A 17,059-nucleotide genomic window follows, 5' to 3' on the forward strand; every position below is an offset into this window, starting at 1 on the left:
CCTATCTCCTCTGCATCCTTTAAAAGCAGAGATCTTGCTGAACTCATGGCCTCTCAACTAAAGGTATCTCCCAGCCTCCTTTGCAGGTAAAATGTAGCCATATGACTAAGTTCTGGTCACTGGGATAAAAGAATGTGCTATTTCCAGATCTAGCCCTTAAAATGGGTGCATGTGTGCCTCCTGATCTTTCCTCTGGGAGACAGTAAAAACCGAAGCTTCCACTTCCAACTACCAAGTGGAAGCCACATATTGAAGATAGAAGGCCTAGACCACTATCCACTGTAAAGGCACTGAGAACTGAAATCATGTGAGCCAAGGCTAACTTCTCCATGGAAACAATGTGAGAATAGGACCTTGTGTTCCTAACCAAGAACCCCATGGTCAACTTATTAAATAAATTATGTAAACTCCATGTTTTTATAATCTATTAAAGTCTTGGGACTTCTTTTTTTTTTTTTAAAGATTTAACTTATTTACTTTTTAGAGAGAGGGGGAGGAAGGAAGGAAAAAAGAGAGGGAGAGAAACACCAATGTGTGAGAGCTACATGGATCAGCTGCCTCTCACCCACCCCCAACTGAGAACCTGGCCTGCAACCCAGGCATGTTCCCTGACTGGGAATTGAACCGGCAACATTTTGGTTCACAGTCCAGCACTCAAGCCTTGGGACTTCTAAAGTTAAGAAGGGCTGTTGACCCAATAATATACCACAAATGATCTATGTATAGTCTGAACCATACAAAGTAGGTCAAAGCAATTAAACCCAACACAATAACCAATCACATGACCTTTTATTCTGAATCAGCAAGTCTGATTCAGTACGAGTGAGTAGCATAAAATACTTCAGTTTAATGATGCCTAATGACTTCTAAATACAGTAAATCATCCATTTGAGAACATCTTTAATAAAGAAAGCAAAGCAGAACTTGGGAAGAGAGAGGTTAAAGTCAGAAAAACAGGTTTTAAGCCTGGGCTCTGCCACTGAGTAACTTTGGGATCCTGGACAATAGCTTAAATCCTTATCTTTATTTCATCTCTCCTCATAGGGTTGTGGTAAAGATTAAACAAGACAGTGCAGTAAAAAGTGCTCTGTAAATCACACACAGAGGTAAATGGTGTCATCAGGATGACATTTGGAAAGGCTTTTGTGGGGAGATTTTGGCAAGCATCAACATGAAAACTGGAGACATTTCTGAAAAACTGACCCAGAGCAATTTCCTTTTCTGTCTTCTTTTTCTCCCTTTAAAATCCCCCACATGCATTAGCTGGAAAGAGTTAGTCAATCTGCTGCCTTCATCGTTGGCATCCATTTGTTCGTGAGTCACAGAGCAACCGATGAGAGCTGCTAGATGGCAGCCATGGTGGCAAAGAAGGGAGAGCCGCAGTGAGCTGAGACCACTGTGTGGTGACATGTCTACTAGCCAAAATGCCTTCCAAAGACCCACTGCACTTCAGAAACCTCAAAACTAGAGACGAGAAGCATTTCAGGGTGCCAGGAGAAGGAAGGAAGAAAATTGGTGCTATAAAGAGTGCAGGCTCAGGAGAGAGACTGTCCTGGGTTTGAATCACAGCTTTTCCACTCGCTGTCATCTGAGGCACCTTTAGGCCTCAGTCTGCCTAACTGGAGAGTGAGACTGAAGGTCCCACACCACAGGTCTATGGTGAGGATTAAACGGGAAAAGGCATGTAAGCACTTAGCACAGTACTTAGCAGATGATAAATACTCAAAGCTTATGTGCTGTTATTAATAATGTTAATAAATAATAATAATAGCTGCATCATGCAATACCAACAAAAAATCAGATCTGGCAAATCTTTTGTCCTTCATGTCAAGACTCTGTTACAGGTTTTGCAACCAGGTATTACCTAGGCAGCATATTGGCTCACCTATTAATTCCTGAAGCAACTCAAGGTTTTTCTGGACTTCTGCCTCATGCCCCAGGATAGTAAAACATCCAAGAATGCCCAATTGGCCAGTTGGCTAGATCCTGACACTTGTTTTTCAGATTTACAGCAGAGCATCACTATCCTGAGAAGTGTGTGCAGAGGAGAAGAGATGAACTTGGATGTCTGTGTCTAACTTTTCCATCCATGCTCAGGCTGCAGCTCGCCGTGTCTAAAGGTGAAGTATAATATCACCCTTAAAATATGGTCCAATGCAGCAAAGTGAAGCCTGTCAGCACCCACCTGGTGGACAGCGCCACATCCCTAACAGTGCCCTTGAGGTGGGAAACTTCCTTCGGCACCCTCCAGGCTATCCCTGTAAGGCCAGTACACCTTCTTATCAAAACCAGTATCAAAACCAGGATGCTGGCCCTTGCCAGTGTGGCTAGGTTGGAGCATCGTCTTGTACACCAAAAGGTTGGGGGTTCAATCCCCATACGGGAGGCAACCAATCAATGTTTCTCTCTCACTCCCTTCCTCTCTCTCTAGACTCAATCAATATGTACATATTTCAAACCAGGAAGCTGCTCCCTACAACCTACAATGGGGCAACTTACAGCTTTCAAACCCTTTCCTTATCTCACTCCAGCATTAGATCCGCACTGTAAGGTACAACAAAAATTGTTATACCTATTCCACAGGTAAGGAATGAGCCAGTTTGAGGCATTTAGTCATTTGGCTTAGGCTATCTGTTGCTTAAGTAGTGGAAGCAGCCTAGAATACAGGTTATCTGGTTCTTAATACAGTGCTCATTCCAGAAGATGTGGATATTTGCTTTTAAACATTCAACTTTCATAATGGTGCTTTGCTTCTGGAGAATACATTAACCAAGGTATCATAGTCAGAGTACAGTGCAGATTCACATACTTGAAAGCCACTCATACAGGCAGATGTTCCCTCACTCTAAAAATCTAATGGGTGACTGAAAACAGCCATGCAGATTAACATAATCGACAATTAATTCATGGTTCTGGCTCCCTCCCACCCTCTGTCTAGATTCAGGCTAGCAGCCTCCTATCGGATCTCTGCTGCAGTTCATCCCTCTTTGCTCCAATCCAACAAGAACACTTACACTGGACTAATGTTCTAAGGAGAATTATTTCATGTCACTAACATAATAACAATAATAAAATAAGTTCAGTGGTTCTCCACTGCCTACCAGTCTCTACCTCACTAAATAAACTTTGACCTGTCACTTACCCTTTCTGAGCTTCTTCACCTACAAAATGAAAGAGTGGGTGAAACATCATCTTGTCCACTTCCAGTGCATGGCTCTAAAACCTCCTACAACCAAGCCCAAATTCTGCCTCTGGAGGACATTAGGAGACAGCAGAGTGCGCTGGTCAAGAACCTCCATGGCGTGGTTTTTGCGCTTGAATCTACTGCTTACCAGCTGTGTGACCTTAGGCAGGTTACCAGATCACTCTGTGCCTCAATTTCCTCATCTCTAAAATGAGGCTAATAATAAGACCTATTTCTTAGGGTTTTGTAGGAATTAGATGAAATTCTCTCTACCTTAGCAATTATTATCAACTGAAATGACACACTTCTGGTTTAGGCCTTGAACGATCTTCCAAACTTAAGTTCCCACCATTATTTGTGAATCCTCCATTCTAGGTACGTCCATGTCCCTGAATACAAGCTGGTCATTTCTACCTCGGTGCTTTTAATTGTGCTATGTTGCCACTTATCCATTTCCTGGAAATGCCTGTGCTATCCTTGTGTGTAAATCTAAATCCTACCCATCCTTTTTTTTTTTTTTTTTAATATAATTTATTTATTTGTTTCTTTATTTTATTTTATTTTATTTTATTAGAGAGAGGGGAAAGGAGAAAGAGAGGGAGAGAAACATCACTGTGTGGTTGCCTCTCACTCGCGCCTCCAACTGGGGACCTGGCGTGCAACCTAGTAATGTGTCCTGACTGGGAATTGAACCAGCGACACTTGGCTCGCAGGCCGGTGCTCAATCCACTGAGCCACAGCAGCCAGGGCTAAATCCTACCCATCCTTAAAGGTTGGGTTTAAATCTGCTGACCTCCATGAAGCCTCCTCCCTCCTGGAAAAGCTATTTCTGATCTCTGAATTTCTGTAGCACTTATAATAGATAGTTTAGATCACTTTATTGGCATTATACATGGCCTTGGATTATCTCCTATCAGCATATAAAATCTCACGCTCCTTAGCCATTATAATGATTTCTGCTCATCCTCTGGGTCTAGCCTCATATACGGTCCTTTAGATAATTGTTGACTGAATAAATAAATCTGTAGTACTACGCCCAAACAAATACACCCCAACTTTTCTTTAAGTTGATGTGGCTCAGTTATTAATTTGCTGTACTTTGAAGCCAAGTAAAGATAACATAAAGATGAACATCAGCAGGGCAGGGACAACCACTGCCAGCTAGTTACTGATCATCAATAAAAGATACTGATACATGGCAAACTGAAAGAATAAGATGACAAAAGGTAATGGTGACTTAAACTCCAAAGTCCCTTGTAAGACCAAGTTCATGAATCTGTACTATCAGAAAAGGAAAGAGAGTTGTGGTTTTCCCAAGCTGAATTCACTCACTCAACAACTAATGATTGAGTGACTACTTTGCACAGATCCTGTCTTAGTTGCTGGGGATACAGCAACTAAAATACCTGTTCATATTTCAGCGTCTAAGGAGGAAGCCTAGGTACAATGCCACCTTCAAGCTCCAAAGGGAAGTCCACAAAGAACTTTTTGCACCAACTCCTTGCTTTGCCCTCCAGCAAAAAAAGAAAGAAGAAAGGAAGGAAGGAAGGAAGGAAGGAAGGAAGGAAGGAAGGAAAGAAGGAAGAAAGGAAGGAAGAGAAAAATAGCTGGGTGCCATTCTCAACTAACCAAACAGAGGCAGTGCTAAAAGTGTCCTGCTACCCCCAGTAGATTCTAGAGTGAGGCTTCACTCTAGAATCTACTGGGAAGTTCATAACATAGCATTCTGCACCCTAAGTCACCTGAACTCTACATCCCTAACACCCTGAGTCCCAGTTGAGCTCTGCTACTATCGTTATTTAAATATGAAACCTCCCAAACAGCAAATGTGGCTCGTGGTGCCAAAAACAAAGCTAGGAGGTAGGCAATGAAGGAGGAGTGGTAATTAAAGATCAAGTAGTGTTCACCACTGCAAAACCTGTGGCTCTTGTCTCCTTTGGAACAGAAACCTCTTGTATCATCTAAAGCCTTTAAAAAAAATTTTTTTTTCTTCCAGCAGGATACTGAAAATAGCTTTGCAGTTAACATTTAAAACTGTTTTGATCCCACACTCTTTCAGCTCTGCTCTCTCCTGCAAACGCATTCCATTCCTTAAGGGCACTTACAAGTATATTTCATAAGCAACAAGCCACAGCCACCATTTTTGTCCTTAAGAGTTAAAGAGAAAAATGATTTACATAAGTATATGAAAGATAAGTTGGCCAAGAACACAGGAATCTTATCTGGACCAAAAGTTCTAGGACAAAATTTCTTTCAACTCATCAAGAAAGATAACAGATCAAAATCAAGGTTCATGTTGAATGCGTAACTGTTGAGCATTATGCATGGGAACTTCCTGAGTTCCTCATTTTTGTCTACTATCTACTTTGTCAAAAAGATATTTGAGGTAGCCATTTGAAGGCAGGCTTAAACAAGATTTTATAGTCAACAAAAGCCTGAGAAATCAAAGTTCGGTGAAGGCAAATTACTCAAAGGTAGTCAGTAAGTCAGTGGCTCTACCAAGACTGGATGGAGCCTGGGCCTCTCCGCACTCCCAGTGCAGGTTTTCCCCACTCTGACAGACTGGAAAAAGAGTAGGAGATGTGACAAAGGTAAATGGGTCTCATTAATGCTAAAAGTAAATGACGTATAATGCCATATAGATGAGGGGGTCTAGCTTCAGAAGTCTTAATTAATTAATGCCTTAGTACTAAATAGTATGGTTTCAGCTACAGGTAGCATTAAATGGCTTTCATGGGCTTGCCTGGGAATGAAACCACCTTTTAGTTCATTTTTTTCTATAGGAAAATCGATCCTAAATTCCCATCAACTGTCTTACAAATAAACTTTTGGAACAAAACCTGTTTTTAACATGGCTGCGCATGTGAAATGGAATTCTGATGTCTGAAGCGCTACACTAAACATAATTAAAACAATAATGGTTGGCGATACATGCTAAGAGTAGATTTATGAGAAAGCCCTTCAGATCCTTAATTTGTTTATATGCAATAGGTTTTAGTAAAAGTCTTCTGAGCACAGTGAACTGCTATTTATACAATATATAATCCAGGGCAAATGTTCCAATTCTGTATGCATTTATTTCTAGCATTGGGTTAAAGGTTACAGGGAGGATAAAACATCTGTACGTAATGAACTCATAATCCAATTACAGAATCTTTTACTTTCCTCAAAAACAATCAAGCTACTTCCAACCTCAGGGCCTTTGCACTTGTTTCCTCTTCCTGGGATACTTTCCCCTAGCTCTTGCTGCAGCTGAGCTCAAATGTTACCTCTTCAGAGAGGCCTCCCTGGAAGACCCAGTTAAAGCAAGCTCCTTCCTCCCATTCTCATCACTGTTTTACTCTCTTTGATTGCTTTCCTAGCATCTATCACTATCAGGAGTTAACATGTTTAACTGTGTATTGTCTGTCTCCTCCTACTGGAACTCTGTTTTGTTCACTGCTATATGGTCAGTGCTATGCACATGGTAGCCATCCAATAAACTTCACTGAATGAGTAAATGAGTAGAGTTGGAGAGTGGGAAGTGAGGACAAGATAATTATTCATGAAACAATTTAAAAATGAGAGAATTGGCCATCTGATTAGATACAATATGATAATTTGCTAAATATAAAGTACCAATGCTTCTGAATGAATGGCTGGCAATCAAAAGGGGGGAGGGATGAGAGAGAACACACAAAAGGGACAAGTGCCATCAGAAGAAGTGAGAGACTCGAGGCAGGCTAAGGCAAAAAGAGCCTCTCAGGTCAAGAGGGGCATGAAGACATACAGTAAGAGAGAAATTATGGCATGGGGTAGCCCAGGCAGGGCAGAAACAAGCAGAATTGAACCTCAGGCACACCGTTCCTTCTGGGAATAGGGGATGGGGCAGGGAACAGGGCTGGTGAAGAGAAATGGGCAGACTGGAGAGCCTGGAGGACTGGACACAGGGTGGTCAATCACATGCTGCCATATCGTGTGGGAAGAATTGAAGGAAGTAGAGGGTAGAGCAGAAAACTGGTTAGAAGTTGGCCAGAGTAGTCTAAGTAGGAAGGGTAAAAAGAACGTCTTCCCTCTGCTTTGGACATAAGAAAGATGTTAGCGAGCAAGATGTCAAGGCATTTTTCTTCCTCTTAAAAAGAGACAATTTCCAGAGGATCCATCTCACCACAGATTCCACGGCAGATTCAGGTCAACTTCCTATGCATCCCAGCCTTGGAGCACTCAAGAATGAGAGAGGTTCCGAATGACAGCTGGGAGGACAGGGCATGTCTTTCCATATCTTCTAAATCCAAGATTAATTATATTCAGTATAGCCTCTATTTGTTATCTTTTTAGTCTTTGGGGAAAAAAGTGGTATCTAATTTCCCTGTGCAGTATATATCTGAACATTATATAACACATTTTTATGTAACAGGTTTTTGACATAAAACAGTGTTTCCCTTACCATCTAAATGTATTTGGGGAATAACTGGCATTAAATATACACACACGCGCGCACGCACGCGCACACACACACACACATACACACACACACACACACACACACACCAGGGCTGTAAATGTCTGTCTCTAGCTGGGGAGAGGAGGAAGAAGGTGAGAGACTTTGAAAAGGTCTCTTCCCCAGTGAGGAGCTCTGCAGATGGTTGTGATGGGGGTAATGGGTTCTGTTCAGAGGTTCATCTCACACATGTGGGGAGCGGGAGACACAGAAGGCCTGTGTAAGAGCAATGCTTCAGGACGCCAGGAATAACCAAGAGACAGAAATGCACAACAGGGTGTGAGAATAATGCTCACAAGCCCTTGTAACTGCTACTAGGGTAATATCCAAACACACATCCCTTGCATCCCACTGCCAAGGGCTTCGGTCCTGCTTAAAAGGAGGTGCATACCATGTCTGTCAACAGTATGACTGGTCACCAGCCATTGCAGGCCTAGTAGGCTCCTGGCATGGGGCTAGGCACTTCACATACAAGACCTAATACAACAGTTCCTCCTAGGAGACATCTGTTACAGTGCTTAGAGAGCAGACTCAAGGCCCCACGCACAAATCCTGTTCCACGCCACACCAGCTGAGTGACTTGAACAGTTTACAAGAATGCCTCACTGTGGATAAGTGAGGATAAATAGCGCACCTACCTCATAGGGTTGTTAGGAGGATTAAAAAAATTAATAAACATAGGATGACTAACAGAGTGTTATTCTTATTTTGCAGATGAGATATATCAGACTCAAAGAAACTAATTCGTCTAGTTTACATTTCAAACTAGTAGTTGGCAGCTAAAGGCAGTTAGCTCTGTAAGATTTCTCTTGACTTATTCATTTATTTTTTGATATTTTATGACTGTTCATTTTACTTATGTTTGTTTATTTATTTAAAGTGCATTTTATTGATGATGCTATTACAGTTGTCCCAATTTTTTCCCTTTGCCTCCTTCCACCTGGTACCCCTCTTCCCTCCAGAAATCCCCCCTACTTAGTTCACACCCATGGGTCATGCATATAAGTTCTTCGGCTTCTCCATTTCCTTTACTACTCTTAACATCCCCCTGTCTGTTTTGTACCAACCAATTATGCTTCTTAATCCCCGTACCTTTCCCCCCGTTCTCCCCTCCACCCTCCCCACTGATAACCCTCCATATCTAAGATTCTGCTCCTGCTCTAGTTGTTTACTTAGTTTGTTATTGTTTTTTAGATTCAGTTGTTGACAGTTGTGAGTTTATTGTCATTTTATTGTACATAGTTTTGACCTTTTCTTTTCCATTTTTTTATTGTTGTTCTATTACAGTTGTCCCATCTTTCCCCCATTGATCTTCTTTTTCTTAAATAAGTCCCTTTAACATTTCATATAATAATGGCTTGGTGATGATGAACTCCTTTACCTTTACCTTGTCTGAGAAGCACTTTATCTGCCCTTCCATTCTAAATGATAGCTTTGCTGGATAGAGTCATCTTGGTTGTAGGTCTTTGCTTTTCGTCACTTTGAATACTTCTTGCCAGTCCCTTCTTGCCTGCAAAGTTTCTTTTGAGAAATCAGCTGATAGTCTTATAGGCACCCCTTTGTACGTAACTCTCTGCTTTTCTTTTGCTGCTTTTAAGATTCTCTCTTTATCCTTAACCTTTAGCATTTTAATTATGATGTGTCTTGGTGTGGTCCTCTTTGGATCTAGCTTCTTTGGGACTCTCTGTGCTTCCTGGATTCGTATGTCCATTTCCTTTGCCAAATTAGGGAAGTTTACTTTCATTATTTTTTCAAATAAGTTTTCAATTTCTTGCTTTTCCTCTTCTCCTTCTGGCATCTGAATGACTGGTGTTGGCACTTTTGGAGATGTTCCAGAGTCTTCTTATTCTCTCCTCATTTATTTGAATTATTGTTTTTTCATTCTGTGCTGACTGTTTATTTCTTCCTTATGTTCCAATTCACTGATTTGAAGCCCTGCTTCCTTCCCTTCACTATTGGTTCCCTGAGGATTTTTCTTTATTTCACTTAGTGTAGCCTCCATTTCTTCCCTTATGTGTTTGCCATACTCAGTGAGTTCTCTGACTATCCTTATCACTAGAGTTTTGAACTCTGAATCTTATAGGTTAGCTATCTCTATTTTGTTTAGTTCTTTTTCTGGAGTTTTGATCTGTTCTTTCATTTGGGCTATATTTCTTTCTCTTCTCAATTTGGCAGCCTCCCTGTGTGTGTTTCTGTGTATTACGCAGAGCTGCTTTGAGTCCCTGTCTTAGCGCACCTGTTATGTTATAAGGGGCTGAGCCTTAGTTAGGGATTCATCAGCACGGGGCGACATGTTCCACCGCTTTGTGGTGCTGCATGTGGGAAAGCGGTCAGAGAGGGAACAATGCTGCTTGCTCAGCACTCACCCCTTTTCCAGTAACTTCACCCACTTCCCATATGTGATTGGTGCCACTCTAGTTGTTTCCCTGGTGGTGATTCCCAGAGTACGTGGGTTTGCGTAAGTTCTAGGACTGTGTGTGCCCTCTGAATGATTCTCCTGAGAGACGAGAAGTTTCTTCTGCTGCCCCAACCCCTACTGGTTTTCATACCCAGAAGCTATGAGACTTCATTTTCCCAGGGTTGGAACCCTGGGCTGTGTGGTCAGGCCTGGGGCTGGGATCACTCCCCAGGTGTCCCTCCTGGCTTTTATCCACCACACATGAATGTGGGACCGCCCGTTCCACCAGCCACCATTGCTGTCTTGCCACTGCCTCCTCACCACAGTGACACCATGTCATCTCTGTCCCTCCTACCCGTCTGGATGAATATTTCTTCTTTAAATCCATGGTTGTCGGACTTCCATACAGTTCAATTTTCAAACAGTTCTGGTTGTTTTTGTTTTGAGATTAGTTGTAATCCTTCTTATGATTGTGTGAGGGGGCAAAGTATGTCAACCTATACCTCCACTTGACCGGAAGTCCTTTCTTGCCTTTTAAAAGCATTAAATGTTTTACTCAGTATATGTACAAAATCCAATGGGTAGAGTATTAACCAGAATATTAAATTAAGCAGACCATCCAACCCCTTCTTTAACCAGGCTGGATAAACAAGAACTTATTCTACTTAAAAGAACAGCATGTACTAACATAAAAAATCATTTGCCATCAAATGTCAGCACTCAACACTCCTCTGAAACAAAGATGACTAAAGCTTATCCAGTTCCATCTCCCCAGAGGTTAAGTTACCAACTCAAAACCGTCCTTCCATGTAGACCTATTTATTCCTGACCACGTCCACTTGTGCCCTTGGTTGCATTCCTCAGTTCATGTCCCCTCCACAGGTGTATCCCCCTTCCCTCTATTTGCTGAGTTCCTGAGTGACTATCCCATCCCAACTCTTCCTCCAGACAGTTAATTGGAATTGGACAAACAGATACTGAAGTCTCCCTGTGCCTGTCATTTTGGGAAACCAAAATGGACTCCCCCAAAGTACCTGCCCTGAGCAAGCTTGTGAGATATTCCCAGAGAAGGCATCAGTACCTAAGATAATTAGGTAGATCAAGGGCTGGGGTACACTGCTGCCAGGCATGGGAAGGAAGAAAAACAGAATGAAGAAATAGCTCCTAGAGGACCAAGCATTTGAGCTGGGTCTTAAAGCAGTGTAGGATTTGGACATGAAAAGGTTGGGGCATGGAATGGGCCAAGGGCTGGCCCAGGGAATGGATTGTCCTTTAGTTTGGACAGTTCTGTGCACACAGCAAAGCCTGGTAGACAGGCAGGCTGGATATGGAGAGGCAAAAAGGAGCAACAATGCAGACAGCTAACATTCATGGGGTGCTTACTATGTGTCATGAATAGCTTCATGTATTTTTAATGTTTTAACTCATTTAATTCACACTGCAACTCTTTGAGATAAGGACTATAGTGATCCCAGTCTTATAGATGAGGAACCAAGACAGTGAACAAACCAACTTAACCACAAGTCATAAACCTAGTAAGAAGCAGGATATGAAATCTGGCTCCAAAGTCTGTGCTTCTAACCACCCAACAAAACTGCCTCTCAGGACAGCTGGGAGGTGAAAGGGGACAGGCACCAGGGTGTTAGGAAGGTGACAGTGCTTGCAAGCAGTTTGCAATCTGTAACTCCAAGGCCACAAATGCCAGTTACAGGTTGCCGTTAGTGTGTACAGTGAACTTGCTAGCAGCTGAAGCAGGAGAAATAGATCAGATCAGGACTGAAAATGGGATTCTAGGCGAGGGGGGATAATGTGAAGACTGGAGACCAGGACAGACACCAATCTTTACGGTATGCAGGAAGAGAACCAAAAAGCATCATGACCCAAAGGTGGAAGACGGAAGGGATTTCAAGGAGGGAAAGAAAGGCAGAATAAAAGCTACAAAGGAGCCAAGAAGAACCATTTTGGCCTAAGAACAGGACCCTGGAATTCAGGATTTAAAGTTTTTAGAGATCTTTGAGAAGAAATATAGAGAAGGGGTGGTAGAGAGAGAGAGGCCTGAGGGCAGGATCTAAGGACAGAGCAGATGAGAGAGTGGATAAGGTGAATGTTCAGAGCCTGTGAGAGGTTGCCAGACAGGGAGGAGAGTGAGGAGCATACAGACTCAGGGGACCAAGTGTAGACATGTGAAAGCAGGACTGTATCAGATCTGTTTCTCCCCCTTCCATCCTTTCTCTCCTAAATCAAGACAAAGGTTTTTCTGGGATTGGTGACAAGGCTGAAGAGAAATGGTATGAAGGCTATTCCAGTGCGCGGACTCTGGCAGCAGTGGGAGGGAGTGGCAGCAGGCACTGAGGGAGGGCTTCCTGTGCGCCAGGCATTTTACATGCATCATCTCCCTTGCTCCTTGGATCCTCATGCAGATTCCATGAGGCAGGCACTGTCATTACACCACACAAACGGAGCCTGCTGCCAGAGGAGTCAAGCACTTTCCAAGGCACACAGCCCAAGCCCAAGTCCTAAGTCCTGCTACCGAACTCCAGGCATTCACCCAAAGCAAGGGTCCAAGAAGAGGGAAGAGAGGAGAGATTCACTTGCTTTCTCTGAACTAAGAGGAGAGGAGACACGGGGAAAAGAGACAGGACATTATGGGCAGAAAGGAAGAGATACTGAGATACTAAGAGAGCTTAAGTCAGACAGAGCAAGTCCAAGAGACAGAGACACAGAGACAGACACACACACACACACACACACAGAGAAAGAGAGAGAGAGAGAGAGAGAGAGAGAGAGAGAGAGAGAGAGAGAGAGAGAGAGAGTGCCAGGGTGGAGTTTGGGATAGATCTGCGTATTATAATAAACCGGCAATGAGGAGAGAAAGAACTGTAGAGAAGGGCAACATGCCTGTGTTGCTGGGCTCCTAAATAAACCTTAAGGTTTACAAAGGATTTTTTTTTACTTCCCTGCAAGTGTTTACCATGACACTAACTAAAATCACTGCGTGTAATTATATGTAACATTGTAAGGGGCAATCCACCATCACAGTGAAAGCTGATGATGCAAATCACATATGAAAGTAAGCTCATAGAAGGAAGGCAATATTTACATATTCTTACAGTTTTGTTAACATAGCCAAGTCTTTCTACAGTACTTGTCCACCACCTAGTATATAAATTGGGTAGACATTATTGGTGTAGAGGGATAGATCTGAAAGCACAGCCACCTCCTTTTCCTTTCTGCGGTAGGCAAACCTCTTTTGCAAATAGCAGAAAAACTCCTAAGAAGTCATCATTTTATAAATCATTTGAAATGGAGTCTTTAAAACACCATCTGTTGATCTGTTTAAGCGTCTATGAAAATAGAACTTCAGCTCAGATATTCTGGAGGTTCCAGCAGGTAAAATACCAACCTGAATTCAAATGTATTAAATATTTAGAGACACACAGAACTTTATAGCAGAAGGAACCTTTGAGATCATCTAGTTCAACTACCTTACTTTCCATCTGAGGCAAATAGAACCCATAAAGTTCAGCAACTTGCCCCAAGCAGCATAGCCATAAAAGCCCAAGTCTGGGCTGAAACCAGGATGTTTTAATTCTCAATCTAGTGCTCTTCCACCACACTTGTTCCTTCCACTCTCCCTCATTTTAAATTTTATAGGTTGGAATAACGTACATACTTAACTATGGTTTTAACTTAATTATCATTATTCACTGATTACATTTACAATCAAAACCAAAATGCCTCTATAGATGCAGCTTCAGGTGATAGAGACAATTTCAAACCATGCCCAGGATATTTTAAAGCCATCTAAATATGTTCAACAAACTGCTTTAAAGACTTAGCAATAAAGTGAACTCAGTAACAGAGCATGGACTGAACCGCTCAACTTCGTGTTTTAAAAATTATTTTTGAAATTTCATTGATATGGAAATCAAATTTAACAGCAGTGATTTTCTTTTTTTTCTTGCAAGCACGGAAAGCATGAGATTATTCAAAACTGCTCAGGAGCAGCAATAATTATTTTAAGCTCATGATTCAACCAGTACGTTAATTAAGAACTCCAACCCAAATTGTCAGATCCTGATATCAATGGGACCAGAAGAATTAAAATAATAGTTGTCATATAAAAATAGATTAAAGAGGGGAACAGCAGCAAATGTCAGAAGGGCAAATGACAAGCAAGTATTGGGGCAAATGAGATGAATCTAATCAGCAGTGTTTGTTTTTTTATTTTTTAAAAGCCCTGGAAATACAGGTACAGTCAAGAACTCTTCTTCATAAATATAGAATTTTTTTTCTGGAAGCTCGGTGATAAAACTTGGCCAATAATTCCTTGCTGAGGAATAACTAAGCAGAGAGAAGAAACCGCAAGCGCCAAAATGCCAAAACAACGCTATATGCCGGGGAAGAAGCCTAGCCCGTGAGGGAGGGAAAAAGGGTGTCAGCCCAGTCTCCCCGCCGGCCGGATAAACTTGACAACAGATGCCAAAGGCCGGTGTTTCCCTTCCTTCCCCTACGCCTGCCCTCTGGCACCTGCATGTGCCCCGCAGCCGACTCTCAAGACCCCTTGGGGTGGTTGACCCGTGCCCCCGACAAGGTCGGCACTAATTTCTATTCTACTTCTTCCTCGGAGCAAACGAAAGCTTTTTTGGCTGTCAACGCCCGGCAATCACGAGCGGGAACCTTTCTCTTCTCTGACATCTGTCAAACCTGGTACTGGAGCCAGCCTCGCCGCGCCCTCCGCGGCGCTCCAGAGCTCCAGGACCGGCGGCGGGCCCACACCTGGACGCCGGGCGACATCCTCGGGCTGTGTGGCACCTGCTGTCATACCCACGGGGGCTCTCCCCGGGGCTGTCCAGAACCCAAACGGCGCAGGCCAGACGAAAGTTCGCAGGCTGGGGTCGGCCCGTCTCCCCCAAAATAGAGCCGAAGGGACGGGCAGGCTCGGACTCCCTAAGCCCGACGAAGACGCCCTCCCCGCCCCCACCCAACCCTGCAGACTCCCGAAAGGGAAGTGAAGGAGAGGAGGAGGAAGGGCAGAAGCGGCATTGCTAGCCCAACGCCCTTGGCGATGCAGCCATCAAGGATAGTCTCCTCCGGGGACCCCGCAGCTCCCAATGATACATCCTCGGACTCGCCCTCAGCCGGTCATTGCTCCCAAAAGGCGGAGCTATCCCTTTAAGAGGCAGCTGGCTGCTCCCTACCCCCGTCAGGTAGCGATGCCCGCGGAGGGGAGGTAGGTACTTTCTTGGTCCCTTTAGGGGTGTCTGCGGCACCTCTGCCCGTCCTACCCCATAGCACCAGCCCCTATGAGGAAGGATGGGGACGGACGGGCGCGGCGCCTTTAAGGGGCGCAGCCTCCCCACGACCCGGGTGGGGGCAGGGAGCGGGCACGGGCCCTTTAAGGCCGGCAGCGGGCACGTCGGGCAGGATTCCCTGGCGGCCGGGCTGCGACCCGGGCGGCGGCGGGGTCGCCATGCCTGCCAGGGTGCTAACGGCTCCCGACAAGGTGCTCGGAGCCGTGCCACTGACCGCCGCCAGCCCGACACTCACCGTGGCTCGCCGGGAGCGCCCGCGCCCGCGCCCCCACTCCGATCCCGCGGCGGCGGCGGCGGTGAGTCCGGCGCGGGTAAACAGGCACCTCCGTCCCTGACCTACTTTCTGCCTTCCCTAAATGTCGCACCACTAACCTACTTTCCGACCAATCCGCTCCCCGCCGGCCCAGGCCCGGCCCCCCGCCCACCAATCGCTGTGCCCAACCCCCCTTTCCCGCCCACCAATGGATGAGCCGCGGAGCCCGGATACCTGCCTCTTCCCGCTAGCCAATCCGAGAGCCCAAAGAGAGCCGAACTCGGCCGTCGCTCCCGGCCAATCCGCGCGCGGCTCGGCGCCCTGCTGGCCAGTTGTGTGGCTGCTGGAGAGACCGATAACCAATAGCAAGACGGCGAGGGCCGGTTTACCTGCTACTTTCCCGCCACCAATCGGTTGGTACACAGAGGCGCACGCCCCGAGCAGGGGACCAATCTGCGCGCTTTCCCTGGATTTTCTCGCCCCTGCGCTCTCCCTTTCCTCTCAGGTCTCCCGCTCGCGGCGGCCACTGCGGGTGCAGACTTTGTGATTCTTGCGGACGCCTTGGATGTCCCTTTTCCCTGGATCCGTGGCTTGCGTCTGGCTCACCACTCTCACCTCTCCTCCTTCCCCTTCTTCACTCGGGACAGCCTGACTAAAAGCAGCATTTCCTCATCCTCCTCCCTCCAACTCCATCTAGGAAATCAATGTTAGGAACCCGAGAACCTAAAACACCTTGGTTTGCCTAAGTCCAAAGGAGAGGACTAATACTTAGTATTTCTAGAAGGCTTTTCCATGCAACTGTTTTCGTTCCTCTGACCTCCAAGCGCCCTGTTGGAGCTGTCATTCTCGTTCAAAAAGAAAACTGAAACCTGGAGCGTTTCCGTTGCATTTTCTTCCAGTAGCTGGGTTTTCACCACCTACTGTGTAGCATACACCATCCCTGCTGCCGCTGTGGTCTCTATGGCAAACAGCCGTCCTCGGAGTGAGACAGAAGGAAACAAATAGTTACAGAAAATAAGCATTTTATAATAAGATGCAATCTGCCTTATTTCTGCATCTCAAGCACTTAGCAGAGGGCCTTTGGCACAAAGAACTTCCAACCCTTCCAGATGTTAAAACTCCGTGAATACCAGGACAGTGTATTTTCTGTTGTAGACACCCACATCTCCTTAGCACCTAACGGGTGAAATGGGGGGGTGGAGGTGGGGACAGGGGCCTGGTATAAGTGTTTGTTGACTAGATAGTAAACAAATGGTACTAAATCAGTGCACTAATTTCTGTGACCCAGACTAGCCTCTCTGACTCTAGAATTCTATCCCTGTTCCTTGAACACAGACACTGAATTGTAGTCATTGTGACACTGTTGCTCATTTCCTGCTCATGGCCAGGCACAGGGTGGTTGCCCAATAGTGCTTGTGGCCTGAGTGTT

At 44.7% G+C, this 17,059-nt stretch overlaps 2 protein-coding genes across 12 annotated transcripts in view; one reads left to right on the plus strand and one right to left on the minus strand.

Moving 5' to 3' along the window:
* The window catches only part of BMAL1 (basic helix-loop-helix ARNT like 1), a 104,095-nt gene extending 88,363 nt beyond the window's left edge, over positions 1–15,732 (minus strand). For all 11 annotated transcript variants that reach the window (XM_090263880.1, XM_090263873.1, XM_090263913.1 and 8 more), the window contains exon 1: positions 15,613–15,732. The gene's annotated coding sequence lies outside the window, so the exon portion shown is untranslated. The remainder of the gene's footprint in view (positions 1–15,612) is intronic.
* An 89-nt stretch (positions 15,733–15,821) lies between these two features.
* LOC150018156 (uncharacterized) lies at positions 15,822–16,808 on the plus strand. Its single transcript, XM_090263923.1, has 2 exons — positions 15,822–16,043; positions 16,136–16,808. Exons 1-2 carry the CDS (start codon positions 15,839–15,841, stop codon positions 16,339–16,341), a joined length of 411 nt encoding a protein of 136 aa, XP_090120049.1. The 5' UTR covers positions 15,822–15,838; the 3' UTR covers positions 16,342–16,808.
* Positions 16,809–17,059: the final 251 nt, after the last annotated feature.

Source organism: Furipterus horrens, unplaced genomic scaffold, assembly GCF_987537825.1.
Source record: "Furipterus horrens unplaced genomic scaffold, mFurHor1.1.pri manual_scaffold_2, whole genome shotgun sequence".
Classification (NCBI taxonomy): domain Eukaryota; kingdom Metazoa; phylum Chordata; class Mammalia; order Chiroptera; family Furipteridae; genus Furipterus; species Furipterus horrens.

Coding starts and splice junctions, on each gene's coding strand:
- LOC150018156 (XM_090263923.1), top strand. CDS start 15,839: ATGGATGAGCCGCGGAGCCCGGATACCTGCCTCTTCCCGCTAGCCAAT. Junction 16,044..16,135: donor TACTTTCCCGCCACCAATCG/GTTGGTACACAG, acceptor CTTTCCTCTCAG/GTCTCCCGCTCGCGGCGGCC.